The sequence below is a fragment of the Lepisosteus platostomus genome, chromosome 12 (assembly GCF_059453375.1).
Source record: "Lepisosteus platostomus isolate fLepPlt1 chromosome 12, fLepPlt1.hap1, whole genome shotgun sequence".
In the NCBI taxonomy this organism is placed as follows: domain Eukaryota; kingdom Metazoa; phylum Chordata; class Actinopteri; order Semionotiformes; family Lepisosteidae; genus Lepisosteus; species Lepisosteus platostomus.
The window spans coordinates 15,438,228-15,455,904 of record NC_142622.1 but is presented as its reverse complement, the minus strand read 5'-3'; the positions used below and the strand labels follow the sequence as shown (position 1 = coordinate 15,455,904).

Below are 17,677 nucleotides of genomic sequence, written 5' to 3'. Positions count from 1 at the left end.
CGAAAAATAAATTTGCTACAAAATTGTAGACTTAAAGATCGTTGTTGTTTGCAGTTACATCTTCAAATGTCATTACGGATTACAGTACATCATGCAACATACTGTATATTTTAGTAAAAATGACATTTATTATTGACGTGATATTAACACTGGAACATTTGACATATTAAGGAACAATAGTTCAGGTTTCAAGGGAATTATTCTTTGCATTGGAAATTGATTCTTGTTACATCTCTGCATTTTATATTTTTGTTTGAAATTCCCTTCAGAACATTACTGCTTTAATTCCAGACAAGACATTTTGACCCACTTTCATAACATCCAAATATCTAAGCTAATTACGTACTTAAGTCCACAGAGAAATATTTTGTCAAAGTCGTTTAACATTTCTTCATAAATTACACAACTGAGAACATCATGACACTTGAAATGCAAGAGGCAAGATGCTACAAGATTTAGTACTATTAATTAAAAGGATCTCGGTATGTTATTCTTGTCAGTATTGTCGATGATACTCTTTTCTTTGTGAACTTCTTTTCAATGAATATTAAATGAGTAGTGGCAATTATAATACTCATCCATCTTCTAACCACTTTTGCTCAATTCACAGGGGAGCTTACCCAGAAAGCAACGGGCACAAGGCAGGAACCCTAGATGAGATACCAGTCCATCACAGAGCACACAGAGAGACAAAAACACACACTAACACCAGGGCCAGTTTTCCCAGAAGCTAATTAACCTACCAGTATGTTTCTGGACTGTGGGAACCAGAGCACCTGGAGGAAACCCACACAAACATGGGGAGAACATACAGACTCCACTCCAGTCACATCCCTGGTCCAGAATTGAACCCAGGGCTCCAGCACTGCAAGGCAGCAATACTAATCACTGCACCACTGTGCTGCCCACCATTATGATATTGAAATATAAAAAAATAACGTATCTTAAAGGAAATGAGTGGTATTGAGATGATAACTTTGTAAACAATGTGGTTTTTACATTGTTGTTTATTCATACTAATGTGAGGCTGGTAAAGTGATAAAGGCAGTAAGTGACAATGGGAAGAATTTCTATAGGAAATTAAATTTAATTTGGGGCTATTTAATATTTTTGTACATTACACGTACACCTGTAAACCGTAAAACATGAACTAAACATATACGATTGAAACAGAATATTATATAGCAGAAATGCTTAGTATGTTTTCTATATTTACCTATACAAGTTAGATAAATGAATGAAATGGAATTTCTTGTGTACGCCAAGGGAAAGTTAAAAAGGTACTGAGGAAAAAAAACCCCGGAATAAGTATGGGAATAGGCTGTTAGCTCACAATTATGGAGATACCATTCTATCAACAGCTTGTCTGTTTCTATCCACCTGTCTCCACGATTAATCACATAATTTCCAGCACAATGATTCAGCTTTGACTCCTCCAGATACAAAATCTGGAAATGAAGTGCTTTCCATGCACGAACGGCAGCTGTAAGTGTTAAGAATGAAATGTAAATACAGAACCCTTGTTTTGCAATGCTTAAAAATAGTCATAAAGAGAGGTTGTTTTTAATTGTGAATCTTTCATTTTAAAGATGGCAAAAAAACACTGAATGCTATTCCTAGAATCATCATAGCTCAGCATGAGACAGAAGTCTTTCTTTTCACCTGCTGGGATCTTGGCTGAATTAGTATTGAGCAGTTTGTGTGTTGTATCACTGTAAGAGGATTCCCTGCCAGCACCATCAGCCCTGTAGACAAAAATGATGAAATATTTGTTGTATTTGGTTCTGTGATTTTAAAGGTATCTTAAAACAACAACAGCACAAAATCTTTTAGAAGATATCTTTTACAGACTAATATTGTGGATCTATCCATCAGGTAAACTAAAGATTGACATCTAATTATACACGTCTGGTCAACACAAACTGTATACAGGGTCATCATAGCAAGTGCTTGTGCAAACGTTTGAGCTATGTAAATACAGCATTTCATAATCTCAATCTTTTTCAGCAGGTAATTTCACATGTTACTGAAGACCAAGTAACAACACTTCCATAAAAAGTGCCTGTCTTAACAAAAAAAAAATCACCAGCCAGCTCCACCCAAGATGGGTATTTATCTTAAATGTCTGCACAACAAAGTTAGGAAAAAATAAAACCTGAGAAAAGTCCAGAAATAGGTGATGACCAAGATAACTTGGCATGATCTATGCAATGCGCTTATTTGCATCAAAAACGGAACACGAAATGGTAAAAGCTGTTCATCAGTGTCGGCAGCATGACTTGTTTGCTTACATGTAAAGTACCATTCACTCCTTCTGTGAAGTGCTAGTGTTAACAGACGTGCCTTCTTAGTCATCAACACAAGTGCGTGGAAAAGGCAGCTTGAAGCATTTCTCCAGAAGAACAATATCTGCCGGAATCATATACTGTTCTGCACTGAAATGTATGGATCTCTCTAATACATGTACTCTAACCAAAATAAATTTAAAAGCTTCCAGTGTTCTGGGGGCATTTTCTTAATTCCAAGACGTTAAGAGATTGACCGTTCTCAAGATAGTACGTTGAATAAACTTTGTCTGAGGTTCTCGCGCGTGATAGAAAAGACGAGATTTATCAAACGTCTCTGACTTCAGACGTATTTCAGTATTTTACTTATTCAAAAGATCAATTCCATTTTCAGTCTGCAGTTATCCAAGTTCAAGGAAATGCATAGAAACAAAAATTTCCACGTTTACCGTTTCCTAGTCATTCTAATGGTTGCACTGTTTATTTTTCTAGTATAGAAATTCTGGATATATTCTATAATATTTGTGTACTTGAAGGTACGTAAGATTTCGGTTACGTCGGTTGCTTTGTTAGAAGTATATATTCTAATTAAAACAGCCGAAAAGTCAGGATGTGGTATTTTCATTAACACTTCACAAAAGCCGTAACTATTCTCAAATTTCAGCAGCAATTTACTGAAACATAACTTCTCTGTCGCACTTAAATATTTTCAGCAAACGATTTCCTTTATGGCACTCCGTTGCTACGGATTCTTGGGGTTGCTAGGAGTAACCTGCTCTTACTGATGTTTGATTGGTTGCAACGGTGCCGAAAAATGGTTCTATCAGTAAGTGTGAAAAATGGAGTAGAGTTGTGATTACTGCTGTTGTTGTTTTTGTTTTTACAATAGGTACTTTTTGTTTTTTTTTTCTGTTTTGGTTCGTCGGCTTGCGTTTTGGAAATGGCGGAAAAATTCGATAATCTCGAGGAGCATCTAGAAAAATTTGTGGAAAATATACGCCAGTTGGGCATTATTGTCAGCGACTTTCAGCCGAGTAGCCAGACAGGACTTAACCAGAAACTGTAAGTTTCTTTACGTTTACAGCTTCTTGTTTCTTAGATGTGCCCCATTTCAGATAATATATATGTATATCAGACTTTTTGTCTGGACTGGTATTTTTTGCGCATGTCAACCATTGTTTTGTTGTTTTTTTTAGCAGAAAGGTAATTAATAACATGATTCATGAGCCACTCTATAGCGTAAAATCTGTATAATAAAAAAAGCAATGATATTTATTACGTTATTAAACCAAATTTGAAATAACGAGCACACTAGCCACTAGCAGGTGATGTCTGCGGAGCCTTAAATAGCCAGTGACGATTTTCTTTGTTTCAGGAATTTCATGATCAGCGGATTGCAGGACATTGATAAATGCCGTCAGCAGCTACATGATATCAATGTTCCGCTGGAAGTATTTGAGTAAGTATTTTTTTTTTCTTTGTTGTAATGTGTAGTCGTCAGGTTTATTCACTGTAGTAGGTCTAGAAAATAGTATTGTTATCCGTTCAAATCTGCATCGCAGAGATTATCATGGATCCATTGGAGTTGATTAGGAAAATTATTAAACCGTCCACTATTTACATTTAATCTTTTATTATGAAAACATGGTATATATATATAGATATAGTATTGTTCTTCTACAATACATCTAGAAGGTACATCACAGTTATTGAATGAAAGTCTATCTAAAGTGCATTTAAACATTTTCCTAAAAAGTATATTATTAACAAAATAGAAGAATTTGTATGTAATCTATCATAACATCTCTAAGTGTTATTTACTATACATTATTGTATGTAGAAATCTTTACTAAATCTATTATTTTTCAATAGATACATTGATCAGGGCCGTAATCCTCAGCTTTATACTAAAGAATGCTTGGAGAGAGCCTTGGCAAAAAATGAGCAAGTTAAAGGGAAGATTGATACCATGAAGGTAAGGAAATGAGTGAAGATCTGTGTGTGAAATCTTCAGTGTTCATGCAAGAAGGCTGAGCACATGAGCAAGACACAGTAGTGATATCACCTGTCTCTGAAATCTAGACAGTATAAAACTACTGTGGCACAGGACACAGTCTTGTGGTGAAGCTGGGTATAGAGTGGCACTGTATGGCTAAGTGCCCGCTAGCCGCCTTGATTGAAACTGGCAGGGTCAGAGTAGAGTTGTGCTTCTCGCTGGTGTCAAGTAGAATTCTCCCGTGATGGAAGACCCAGTCTTTTAGCGGAGTGCAGCTGTGTGTGCACGTAGCCTGCGATCGGCCAGGATCGAATTCCAGCAGGGGCAGTACGAGATTTACTCATGACAATGGTGCTGTGACTTGGATTTCTCAGGCAGACGTCTATTCGTCACCGAGGCTGCTGGAGGAGAAGGAGGAATGTAGGGGGGGAGAGTGTTAGGGGCTCAGTGCACTGAGCTAGTTACAGTAGAGATGTCACCTCTCTTGGAAATCTAGACAGTCCTGCAGCAGAGGAACATGTCTTGTGGCACAGTGGGATTGTAGACGGGTTATAGCTTTGGGTGGCTTTGGGCCTATTAACGACTGATTGAATCCCAGCAGAGACAGATTAGCTGCGTTTGCAGTGTACAAAACATAGCTCTGATTGGGCTACTGGAGGAAATATTTTTGTGTCCTCGGAATATGTGTGTCCAAGATGTTTGTGCACACCCAAACAAATTGTGAACAGAGCACTATAAAGAAAACTCTATGCCTTGATATGAGTTAAACACAAATTGCATTAAAACTCCAACAAACCTGCAACCCAAGACATACCTTAATAAGTTTGTGCTGTAAAAAAAGGATATTATACAATTTCTAGCTAAAGTCCTAATGAAGCTAGCGTTCAGATGTGTGAAGATCCTGCAAGAGTGTATTTAAAAGATAATTTATTTAGTTTGACATTAGTATTCATTTTCCAGTAAGAAATGTATGATTTGTATTTGTTCCAGAATTATTTATACTGAAATACTTAATTTGTAAAATGAATTAATTGGGAATGATGCAAACTCATATTGAATATGCCCCAAATAAGAGCTAAAGTCGTAGAAAATGCAGATGGCACTTTGGGACATATGTCAAAAATCTTTTCTTGCAGATACTAATGGAAGGAAATTGAAAGTCTTGTTTTAGGATTGACTTCTAGACTACTTTAAAGTGATGAATTTTTGCATTTAAGGATAGAAAGGACATCATTTTTACTGTGACCTTGTTGTTAGTTTTCTTATGCGCCTCACTTTGAACATATGTAACACAAAAGAATACAGAACCCTTTTTCTGTGACAAAAAGAGTTTTCTCTTATTTTATCTCTTCATCTCGTTCCTTTTTTAGAAATTTAAAAGTCTTCTGATCCAAGAACTGGGGAAGGTTTTCCCGGAGGAGATGGCCAAGTATAAAGCAATTCATGGTGAAGATCCCCCCTCATAGCCCTCAGGATTCTGGCAGGCATGGAACTGCCATGTGTTGGACAAAATGGTGTAAATATATACAGTATATATTTGTTTCTGCAAAGGGGTTTTGAGACTTCTTTTGAACTTTCTCAAATGTTAACGTTTCCTACTGCGTGGCGAAGGGACGGTTGAGTAACATTACAAGTTTCTTAAAACAAAGATCAGTGCCAGTGCAGTGGGAGGTCAAGGCCACGACCTCATCTGCAAGAGCTAAACCCTTTTGTACTGTTTTACCACAACCTGTTTTGTAATAAATAATTTTGCTAATACAAGAAATGTGTGTTTTGTGTCGTTATTGAATATAAAATCTTTCAGCGCTTTCAGCCTAGCTACAGACAGACGCAGATCTCTTGTTCGAAGTTGCTGAATTTGAAGTTAAATTAGCAAGAAATGAGACACAATAATGAGAGTGATGCCATTATCTTTCTTTAATATGCACGGGTTTGAGAGCAAGCACGGCTATTCTAGAATGCCCCAGTCTATACGGTTTCTACTTATTGTACTCTTGAGACTAGTTACTTTTTCTATGAGTTTTGTTTCTTCTGTCCTTTGTGATTAAAACCATTCTTATTCAATGGAGTTGTTATTAGGCATGTTTCTTTTTTCTTTGTTCATTCTGCATACGTTACTTCATAATAAGTATGTATTCCTTGTTTAAATGATAAAGAAAGTGAATGAGTTTTTGTCTTTGGTTACATATTTTTCAGTTAAGGCATTAAAGCGTCTTGTATTGTTGATTATTATACATTTTAGTCCGGATTTACGGGTGTGACAGATCTGCTCCAAGCTGGTGTTGGATTGAAAACTGTGCCCAATTCCAGCAGATGTTTGAAGGATTTTTTTTTTAAACTTCTTGGTAGGGTTTGTTTTGAGTGGAACACGGTATCCATGGAGACCAATTAAACCTAACCACTGACGAAGATTTACAGACCTGAATTGGGGAATATAAGAACATTTTATTTTTGCTGACTGGGGACGCAACACTCCATTAATCCTAGTATTAAAATTAATAAGGAAGAAAAATATTAACTTGAATGCAGGCAGGTTATTTACTTGGTACGGAATGTCCACTATTACATTTGTTATTTAACACTTTTGCAGTCTCTTTTACCATTTATGTTAATATTTTGGGTTTTAAAGCTTTAAGTATAATGCTTATTTTTCACATTTATTTTTCCAAATGTACTGTCAAATGCAGGGTCTCATTTTGACCTCCCATTGACCAACTTTTAGCACTTTTTCAAACTGTTGTCTAGGCAGCAGATTCGATCTCTGTTACATTCTTTACTTTTGCATCATATTAATATTTTTAATTCAAACTGGATTCTTTGCTTCTTGCTCTTATTGGTTGCACATATTGCATGGAATACATACGATCATGCTTTATATTTGCTTTACATTTTTGCTTTGTATTCACACTGTGTGTATGGGGTTTTAATTTAAATTTTTATCTTGCATAACAGAGCACTTATATTGCACTACCAGCATGTGCAATCATTATTATTATTTTTTCTTGTTCTTCTGCTTTTTCTCCTTATATGTCTTTAATGTAATGTAATGGCATCTTTAAAAGCACGTTACCTGTCGTTAGTTATGAGTCTTCTGTCTTATTCATATGTTTTCTGGATTAGAGAGTGTGCCTGTATTACTGTATGTTTCCTATTGTAAAGGTAAATGAACTACAGTATAATATGGGCTGTGTATTTTTATTTGTGGCTACAGAGTTACCCGTTGTTGTGCAGAGAAATGCTTATTACTAATAATATAGATCTGTGTAACTACCTAGGTCTTGGAGGTCAAGAGGGGTGTAATAAAACAGGTTTCTTAAAGTAGCTTCATAAATTACTTTAATTTCTGATTTTGAAGATGTTGGAAGCTTGACATTAAGGTATAAATGAGATTTATATTTAAAAGGTGAGACGCTTTCTTTGGTGTTTTAAATTCCCTTTACCTGAGCTTTCCAGGCTCTTTGTAAACCAAGGATCCATGGCTACAGAATGAATAGAAACTATCTATCACTGTATGTGCTGTCCGTCTTTTCAGTCCAAAAACAGTTCCCTTTTTTAACGTATGGATGGAATTTTTAGTGTATAGGCAGAACATGCATATCTCCGTACATAGTGATTGTGTGTCTCAGGACTGTTGACCTTGAAAGATCTCTGCTGGGATTGTTTTAAATTGATTTTTCTATCTTGCTGTGTTATCGTCCATGACGATCACGAGTGTAGGGTAAAATGGACCCATTTCGCATTTTCTATGTTTTCGGGTGGAGGTAACCTTTTCCCCTTTTCCACTTAATTAGATTGCAGTGTGCTGATAATAACAGGCAAAGAAAGAATGATCAGGCTGGAATGAAAGACTCATGAATGTAGTTAGAAACAAAAAAATGGTTTCAGTTTACTCTTCTGTGGTTTTAGACAGATTGTAAGGACAGTAAGAAAAGTTGTAAAATACTTCCATTTTAAGACCCTTAAATGTTTGTTTTCATCAATGAAAACGAAAGTTTTCAAAAGGTCCATATAATGAAGAACTGATGAGTCAATTCATAAAAAACTTTCTAGAGATGATAGATTCTAGGATCTCAAAAAGTCCATAGCTGCATTAGTGTAAACTTAATAAAGCACAGTATGGTATATCAAAAATGATACTTTTTAAACAAAAAGAAAAAACTGAATTTGTTCAAAGGTATTCTTAAAACCTTTGATTCTGGAATAGTTGGCATATTCAAATAGGATCTCATCTCAATACCTTAACTAGGCCTGTGAACTAGTATTGTTTTTCTTAGTTTAGTGTAAAAGATCACTATATTCACCCAATGAAAGAGTTTGTCAGATTTGAATCCCCTGCAGAATTAGAGTAAGCACAAAAGCACACTAGTCTTTTTTGCAGTACAGCTAAAAATATGCTTTTGGACAATGCTCCAGGGAATTTGAGCTGTTGTCACACACTTTGAGTCAGATGAGGTTATACGAACATTATCAACACTTAGATTACATTTTTAGTACAGTTCATCCCCTTCCAGTGTAGTTAAATATTATTAACTAAAAACAAGCAAATTGTAAGCAGATTTAACGAACAATTTTAAATCCCCTCTGGGTATTCTCTGCTGGACATACAGTATACATGTAATTATTTCTTTAAAATTTTCTTCTTTTTAACGTGCCAGCTTGTAATTAACCTCTGCTTGTTTCTTTGTAGTTTGCATGCTGTTGCAGCTCCCTACTCTAATCAAAATGATAAATTCATGTTTGTGTTTTTGCTCAATACATTTAGAAAGAAAGGAAACTGAGGATGTTAAATATATAGAGTATTTAATATTGATTATATCAAATACTATATCTGGCTTAATATAATCAATCTTGAAATAATATATAACATTTTGGGCACATTTTAATGAAAGTAATTTAATTTATTTCATTAGAAATACCATCACCCAATAAGACATTAACATTTAGGCATGTTTACAGATTAAGGTTCTGCTTAGCCTGCCTGGATGTATAAAGAAAAATTATGACCCTTAAGTAGTTAACCAAGGGGAAGTGCTGGAGTGGAGGAGAGAAGCAGAAACACCAATGTGAGCAAAACAGACCTACAGTACTACGATATTTATAGTTTTTCAGGAAGTGACATCATTGACAATTAAGAGTTAAAATAGCAGAGGTGAAGGAAACCTTGGATGCTGTCTTCCCTCCCGAATATTTGTTAAACACATCATTAAATTTATATGTACTGTATAAGACTGAAAGAAGATGTTATTGTGTTCTGCCCTTTGTTTCTGTTATTAAAAACTCATTTATTACAGTTCAGTTGTTCTGTCAAATTTTAATAACAGCCAAAATGAGCTAGTGAATATAAAGTTATAGTGTGCTTAATAACGTGCCCGGCTGAGGAAATGACAGCTCTGGTCGAAAAGCAGCAAGTTATGAGGCAGGGAGAAAAAGCTGCAACAGTGGTTAGAAAAGATGTGTGCAGCTCTGTGTTTAGCCTTTATATATAGGGAAGAGGCAGTGCAAGATTAGAATTTGACTACCACCCAAACTTTTGTTCAGTAACACTGTGATGTTTCAGACAGAAGTCTTTAGCTAGGTAGAAAAAGTAAACACTGTGCAGTAAATTAATTGTCTAGTGTATTAGTTTATTTTCTACATTATAATTCAGTGTCCTATTAAATGTACACCCTGCCTTGCCAAAATATTCTGATCCTTACAGTTTTCACATTTTGTTCCTTTAAAGCTTACAGTTATGACACTTTAGGTGCACAAAATTACCTTAATGAGCCACACAATTAGTCAAGTGGCCTTGGTGTGCAATAAGTGTTTCCCGTGATTTAAAAATAAAAACACCTGTCTCTGTGAGGTTCCATAGTCAGGTAGAGTGAATTTCAAACAAAGACTGAACCATGAAGACTTGTAAAGCAAGTCAGGGATAGTCATTGAATAGCTCAGATCAAGAGGAGGTTACAAGAAATATCAAAGTCTTTGAATTTCTCATGAATAATGATGAGCACAGTTTATTTAATCATCAAGAAATGGATAATGCATTGTACCACTTACACACTGTCTGGATCAAGCTGTCCCTCCAAGCTGAGCTTCCAGGCAAAGAGGAAAATGGTGAGTGTTGCCACAGTGAGGCTAGCAATCACACTGAAAGACCTTCAGAGTTCAGTGGCTAAGATGGAAGGAAAAGTGCATCAGTCAACAGTATCCTGGTCACTACACAATGGTGTTCTGAATGGACGAGTGGAAAACTCTCTCTCTCAGATTTCATTTGTAGTTTGCAACAATGCGTTTAAGTAATACTGGTGTAATTGAAAAGTGTTGCATCTGCTGCACAAGCCATACAGCGCATTACCCAGTTATCTTCATCCTTCAGTCAGGTGTGGTGGCGGCAGCATCATGCCGTGGGGAAGCTTGTTAGGCTTGAAAGAAAAATGGAAAGAACAAAGTACAGGCAAATACACTTGAGTAAATCCTGGTTCAGTCTGCTAAAGCCATAAAACTGGGACAAAACTTCACATTTCAGCACAAGTCTACAGTTAGACTGGGGTGGCTTAAGAATAAGAAAGGAAATGTCCTTGAGTGACCCAACCACAGCCCTGAATTGAATGTATTGAGAATCTATGGTTGAATCTGAGCTTGTGCAACGTGTTAGGACAAGAGATGTTCAACCCTTGACCTGCAAAGCCATAAGGTCTTATTTTTTTCTATCTAAGCTCTGAATGATTTGTTAGGATAGGTTATTTGCAAAAGTTGTGTGTATGACAACTTTTTTTAATAGTTTATCTTTTATTGAATAACTAGCAAATCAATTAGTCAATCAGTTATCAGTTGGATTCCACCTGCTTACATACCTGCTTGGCTTTGAATGTCATTAATGTGCTCTGCTCTCCTCCCCACTGATAGCTGATGTGTGGTGAGCGTTCTGGCGCACTATGGCTGCCATCGCATCATCCAGGTGGGGTTGCACATTGGTGGTGGTGGAGGGGAGTCCCCAATACCTGTAAAGCGCTTTGAGTGGAGTGTCCAGAAAAGCACTATATAAGAGTAAGCAATTATAATTATTATTATTATTATTAATGTATCTCCTATTCTCAAATCTTGGCCATTCTTTTGAATTAGATCACATTCTGATGTACAGGAAAAGTTATGTTATAAACTACTAAAAATCTTTCATTTCTATCCTAAAACCAATTTGCCTGTATTGTATAAAAAGTACTGTATTTCCTTAGAGAAATGCGGTGTGGTTCCCTGTTGTAAAATGGCATGAATATACCAGTACAGTTTTTTATACATGTATACAGTATGAACAATACACAAATTATATACTCATTGTACCAAACCTAGGACAATATTGTTTATTTTTTCTTTTTTTGTGAATAAGGTTATCTGTAATGTTTTCTCCTTCCAGTCAATCTAATGGGACCCACCTTAGAGGACAAATTCACTTCAGAGAATTTTGGACTATGCTGAGAAATTAACTCACCCCTGCTAAACCTGAATCTCTTTTTTCCATATACCTATATACAGTATATACTCTTTCCATGGTCAATAATCATTCAAATTATGTGGTTTTTTGTCTTTAGTGTACAAACTATTTGGGTTTTAGTTATTTTTTTATTTCTGCTTCTTCTGTTTTCAAGAGCCCTCTATAGACTTTTAAATTTAAAGCCACGTTAAAGATGCAGATGATTTGCATAAAAAAGATTTACCTCTACCTAGATCCGAGTATATTTTTTCTAAGTGGAAATCATGCAAACCTAGCTATGGTAAGAAAAACATTTCTTGTAAACCACCTAGAGATTTTTTTCATTTTTTTCCCTTTCCATATTTATATCAACAAACTTTATAAGAATGTCACCGTGTCTTATTTAAAGAGACCTGACTGTGTTTTTCCTCATGATGCAAGCTTCCTCAGCTGTTACCTGGGTTACCTTATTTACTTTTAGTGTTCTGTCATTTTTTGTGACCAATCTCTTGAAATAGCACATTTAAAAATATTCTAAATGAAGCAGGCAATAACAACCAATAAACAATAATAAACAATACATTTTCCATTTTCTTCACCTGTCTTACAAGCCTATGTTTTGTTTATTTTGAGTGTTGTTTACTTATTAGCACAGCTTACTTTATGTCAATTAGAGTTTATTAAAATGCTTGCAGTTTTTAATGCACCAAGCTGTGGAGGCTTTTTATCAGGTTTATAACCAAAATCAACAAAAACTCAATATGGTTTACTTATGCACATAGGAATCTCTTCAGCTCGGGAATCAAATGTACAGAAATGTTGCCAGATATAAGCATAAACAAGCATACTGTAGATCCATCATCCAAATTAAGCGGAATGTAATTGTTTTGCATTCTTATAGGAAAATAAAGCTGGTATTTTCTTTCTATTTCTCTTGGTAATGTCTGGACATTTTCAGAAATAGCACTAAAAAGGGCTGCAAAATAAATGCATTCTTCATTTTGATTCATGAATATCTATGGATGGGTTCATGCAGTAATTGATATTAAAAACTGGACCTGTTTACTCTGAAACAAAAAATGTCTAATGAAACAGGATTATTTTTTTTTCTAAAAAAGGCATATACTGTATATGCACACATGTTCAGACATAGGCTAAAAATAATGCATATATGTGTGCATATATAAAAAAAGAACTGACCCATTTTAAATAATTATTTAATAATGTCTAAAAATTGAAGGCTGTTTGCATTCATTTTCTTTCCTATTATTGTAATGCTAATGCTAACCATTTGAAGCTGTTTTGAGGAGCAGAACTGAGCAGACAGTTTCTGGTCGGTCTTTAACACTTTCTTTGGGAGCTGTTTTAATTTCAGCCTCATATACAGTCTGTGCTGGAAGTGTTGCTGTCAACCCCTTCGCCTTCTGCCACTGCGGTTGCCATGGATACCCCGGAGAAACAATGGGGCTGTGCAAGGAACCCAGAAGAGGTCTGAGCTGAAACTGCGTATCTGATCATAAATATTCATGTCAGATGTGGAAGGTAGGGCCGGCCAGCTGCTGAGTTTTGTTATTCATAGTCTGGTCTGAACAACAAATCCAATGACCTAAATCAACGTTGATGAAGCATGCCTGAAAGACGGCATGAGTAACCTTCTATGAGTTTACATGATGTGCGCTAAAAGTGAATGGTGACGAACGAGCTTTAGCAGGGTACGACCAAAAAGGTCCACAACACTGAGTACACCTGCTTCCCTTGGCAAGAGGAATGTTGATTTTTCCACAGACGATATTTTAAAAATAAATATTTTTTCTTACGTCCACGAACACATGGAGACAGGTGCTTCAGCACACAGCACTGACCTCTGTTATCAAAATAAACTGAGCAATAAATACTTTCCAAATATCTTAATTTCCTCTTTTCATAATTGCCCAAGTACCCTATTTACTTTTTATCTGTATTTAAATGCACACAGTGCCTAAGAACACATTTGAACAATTCATATTAAACAGTCTCTACACACATATTAAAGGGATCAAGGACTTCCTTATTGATAGAATGTAGAAAGCAAAAAAAAACTGACACAAATGTGTTTTTTACTTGTCTCTCTGGTTTTACTAAACTAATATCCTTTTAAGCTGCCCACGGGTTATTATTCCATGACGCAATAAAGTATTACTTCAGTCACTGTTTTGCTTTGTATTAGTACAGTAATATGGTTTCTACTCCATCCTTCTGTTTTTTAAAGGAAGTGATCACCTTTAGACTGAGAAAACGTTTTCATCCAAAGCCGCACAGATGGATTTTACACCATGCTCTACTAACAATGAAGCATACAGAAATGCTGTATTTATTTAGAATGCAATGAATTTAAAATGAAAAAAAAAACGGAAAAATGTGTTTGTGGTCCTGAAGGTTTAGTTACCTGTTTGTTGACAATGTGCACAAACCACAGACTTCATGTTCCATCTCACTTGGATGCAGATGTGGGAGAGGGGAGTTAAACCATGCATGGCATCCATGGTTCTGCCAAGGCAAATATGTAAACAGAATCAGAATTTAGATAATAGGGAAGTGTTAATTTGAAGTACACATTTTTGCCAACTTTTATTAATTTAACAAAACTGTAATAATAATTTAGAATAGTCTTATTCTAAACAATGTATTCATGTCATCCATCCTGTCATTCACACATTGATCCATTCTCGGATGCTTTATCCAGAACTTCCTCCTGAACGTTGTTATAAACTCAATATGGCACTAAGGAATCATGGCAAAAGCTCACTAACACATACCCTAATCCTTTAAAAGACGTTCTGACTGTTGAAGGTGTCTCATTCATTTAATTTTCTGTGTGATCCATCCATTTTCTAACTGCTTCATTTAATACAGAGTCGCAGAGCAGGAGCCTTTTCCAGCAATGGGGACAAGGCAGGATATACTGTACCCTGGACAAGATGCCAGGCCATCACAGACATCTTTAATTCAAGAAAACTTAAATTTAGCTAATTTGTATCTAAAGGGCTATTATTTTAGTAATAAAAGTAGTTCTTGTAAAAACAAGTCTTTTAAATCCATATTTTGGGGTTTTCAGGACAGTCTTTTAAACTGTAAATGCTCATTCAAATTACGATTTGTTATTAACTTGTAGTTGGTGGTATTTGAGATAAATTTTCTTGACTAGTGATATAACCACATGATTACAACTGAGCTAACTGTTTCCTGAACAATCTCCCAGCATGAAGATGACAGTAGGAATCACCTTAGCTGACCTAATTCAAATGAAGTAACAACACAAGGAAAAAGAACGTATAATGTTTCACATTCCATACAGCTAATTATTTAAAAAATCATAGTATTCACAAGTAGAAAATATACCCTCAAGTCACAGTAACCCATAACAGGCAACCTGTTTCATTGTTGTTCATCCACCTGAAGAGTGCTCCACAGGAGAAGTGTTTCTTTTCTGCTCTTTTACTGCATGGAATAAAACTTTACTTCTTCCTGTTTCATTGCTAGTTTGGTTTCACTGGGTTAGAGGTGCTGCCTTTTTTGTAATGCAGTATTTGTGATCATTTCAGTGATCGGTAGGTGTATTTTCTATATGTGAGGGTTATGATTTTCAATTTTTTCAAATTTTTTGAAACTTTTTTTAACCTGAGAAGGGATTTGTAGACATCAATGGGAATCACGTTTCAACTTCTGGTGTGGGATACTTTTTAACCATTTTAATTGAATCTGCTCTTTAACTGTTAAGGGATTTGTGTCATAAGATGCAGCAACTTATTATTAAATATTAAAATAAAATTGCATTGTGAGCCACTGTCTAGGTGTAAGGTTTTTCTTGTGGCCGCTCTGCATCTCAGCAACTTATTTTGTTTGTGGTCGATACCTTGTATGTTAATAAAGTTTTTAACAACATATTAATGATAAATGTGTTATATAAAACAAGATTTATCAATAATTATTGCAAAAGGTGTGCAAAAAACGCTGCTATTCTGAGATATGACATCAGAATATGGTAGGAATTTGTTTTCCATAGTGCAACTATGTTATTTATTTTTACAGTGTTTAATTTTATGTTATAAAACATTTTTTTTGGGGCAAACTGCTTTTATTCATACCATCTCTTATATGCTCTTTGATTTAAGATAAGAAGGGTCTTACAGAGTTAATTGGCCTTCTGTTTAGAATCTCACGTCAAAAGCATCTGCAAATAGCAAACCGGAAATTTAGTTGAACATAAGGTTAAACATTAGCATGAGAAATAGCTGAATAAAATGTCAATACATCTTCTGAATAGTTGCGCATTGTCAAGGAAGAGGTGTGATGTTGTTGTTGTTCAATTGTAATCTTTTATTCTAAAAACAATAGGACGCACGCTCCCTATTCCTGAAATCCCAAGACCTCGCCCCTGAATATAACCTTTGTTTTGCCATTTGCTTCTTCTCCCTTCTGCTTGTTTCCCTCAATGGCAACATCATCAGACTCTCCCTCTCATGGGTCATTAAGGTGAATAAAATGAGTTCTGTATTCATTGTGCCAAACATTTGCACAGTTGTTCAGGAAGACACGTGGAACCTTTCCATTAATCAAAACAACATGACTGCTCCAGACTAATTGTATTGTATGTTCTTATTGTTAGTGGCCCATGCTGTGCATTTCATACCAGATGCCAAGTTTGTCAGAACCATTTTTACATAATTCATTACTTTCTGCCACAGGCACCAAAAACAATAATTGCAGTTAGTTTCTATGTGTGTACCACAAAAGTACATAACAGAAGTGCAATTGCAACTGATTTCATAATCCAGTTTCTAGTTTACATTAAAAAATCATTACACAATACAGAGGTTAACTGCCTTTTATGTTTTTAAATTAACATTTAATAGAAAATCTTTTCATAAAATGTGACTGCATAATGGGAAAAACTCATTTATTTTTGCGCTCTTGTTACTTAGAATCATATAATATACCATACTGATATGAAAGCATATGCAAATATGCATATGTGAATATTTTTCTCTATATAATATACACACAGAAATATATATTATACATAATATTCTCCTCTTTATTATCTTTGGGACATATGCACTATTAAATGCATTTGCATAAATAAATTATGATCTTGTCTGATATTTCTATGGGATTTTCATGACCAGACTTGATTGGAGAGGCAAAACCCGGCTCACATCTATTGTCTTTCCAGTTGTAGAATATCTTCACTCAACTCACATCACACAGAGCCCAGTGATATCAATCTGATAATGTGCAAATTCTTTTGACACCAATGCATCCCTTCTTTCTGGTTTTTGATTTTTTAATGCAGAACAGTTCCACAGTTCTATGTTCTTATTGTCATAGGCTTTAAAGTCTTCTTTTTTTGCATATTGTCCTTCAAATGAATAATGAATTTCTCTCTGTGGTATACTGGAAGTGTGATGTGAAGGCAAACAATCTTTAAAACACCTTTTAAACATATGTGATCATCACTTTTTGTCTTTTATAAGGCTCAATGGAACTCGTCTAACAGTATAATTCACTAGCAAAGAGTTTTCATGGCAACACTGTTAATTACTGAGGATAACTTTTACCTCAATCTTTATAATTAGTATTGATTTTGTTATCTGGAAAGATTCCATTAAGATATCACTTTATATTGAATATTCCCAGCTGCACTAAAAGAATGTCTGAAGTGTTTCATTTCTGCTAAGCTATTTGATGGACTAGCAAGGTATAACAAATAGCGACATACTTATACTGTTATACTGTTACTTTATCCTGCATGAAAGAAAGAATTTGTCCAGCTTGATACTGCTAACATCTCCCAAAACGTACTATTATTATCAAGTCCCTACGTTACACTGAATTGAATTGAAAAACAATTATCTTTCCAATCCACTTCCAATATCATTGTGTAACGATGAATATTTTAACTCT

General features: G+C 35.2%; 1 protein-coding gene and 1 long non-coding RNA gene across 2 annotated transcripts; one reads left to right on the top strand and one right to left on the bottom strand.

Annotated features, from left to right (window-relative positions):
• Positions 1–1,541: 1,541 nt before the first annotated feature.
• LOC148651142 (uncharacterized) lies at positions 1,542–2,970 on the bottom strand. Its single transcript, XR_015925671.1, has 2 exons — positions 2,292–2,970; positions 1,542–1,745 (listed from the first exon to the last, which is right to left on the bottom strand). It is a non-coding gene; the product is annotated as an uncharacterized LOC148651142 (long non-coding RNA).
• A 119-nt stretch (positions 2,971–3,089) lies between these two features.
• On the top strand, positions 3,090–6,046 carry med10 (mediator complex subunit 10). The gene is made up of 4 exons (XM_088601051.1): positions 3,090–3,347; positions 3,661–3,744; positions 4,158–4,260; positions 5,652–6,046. Exons 1-4 carry the CDS (start codon positions 3,226–3,228, stop codon positions 5,745–5,747), a joined length of 405 nt encoding a protein of 134 aa, XP_088457177.1. The 5' UTR covers positions 3,090–3,225; the 3' UTR covers positions 5,748–6,046.
• The last annotated feature ends 11,631 nt before the right edge of the window (positions 6,047–17,677 follow it).

Coding starts and splice junctions, on each gene's coding strand:
- med10 (XM_088601051.1), top strand. CDS start 3,226: ATGGCGGAAAAATTCGATAATCTCGAGGAGCATCTAGAAAAATTTGTG. Junction 3,348..3,660: donor ACAGGACTTAACCAGAAACT/GTAAGTTTCTTT, acceptor TCTTTGTTTCAG/GAATTTCATGATCAGCGGAT. Junction 4,261..5,651: donor GGAAGATTGATACCATGAAG/GTAAGGAAATGA, acceptor TTCCTTTTTTAG/AAATTTAAAAGTCTTCTGAT.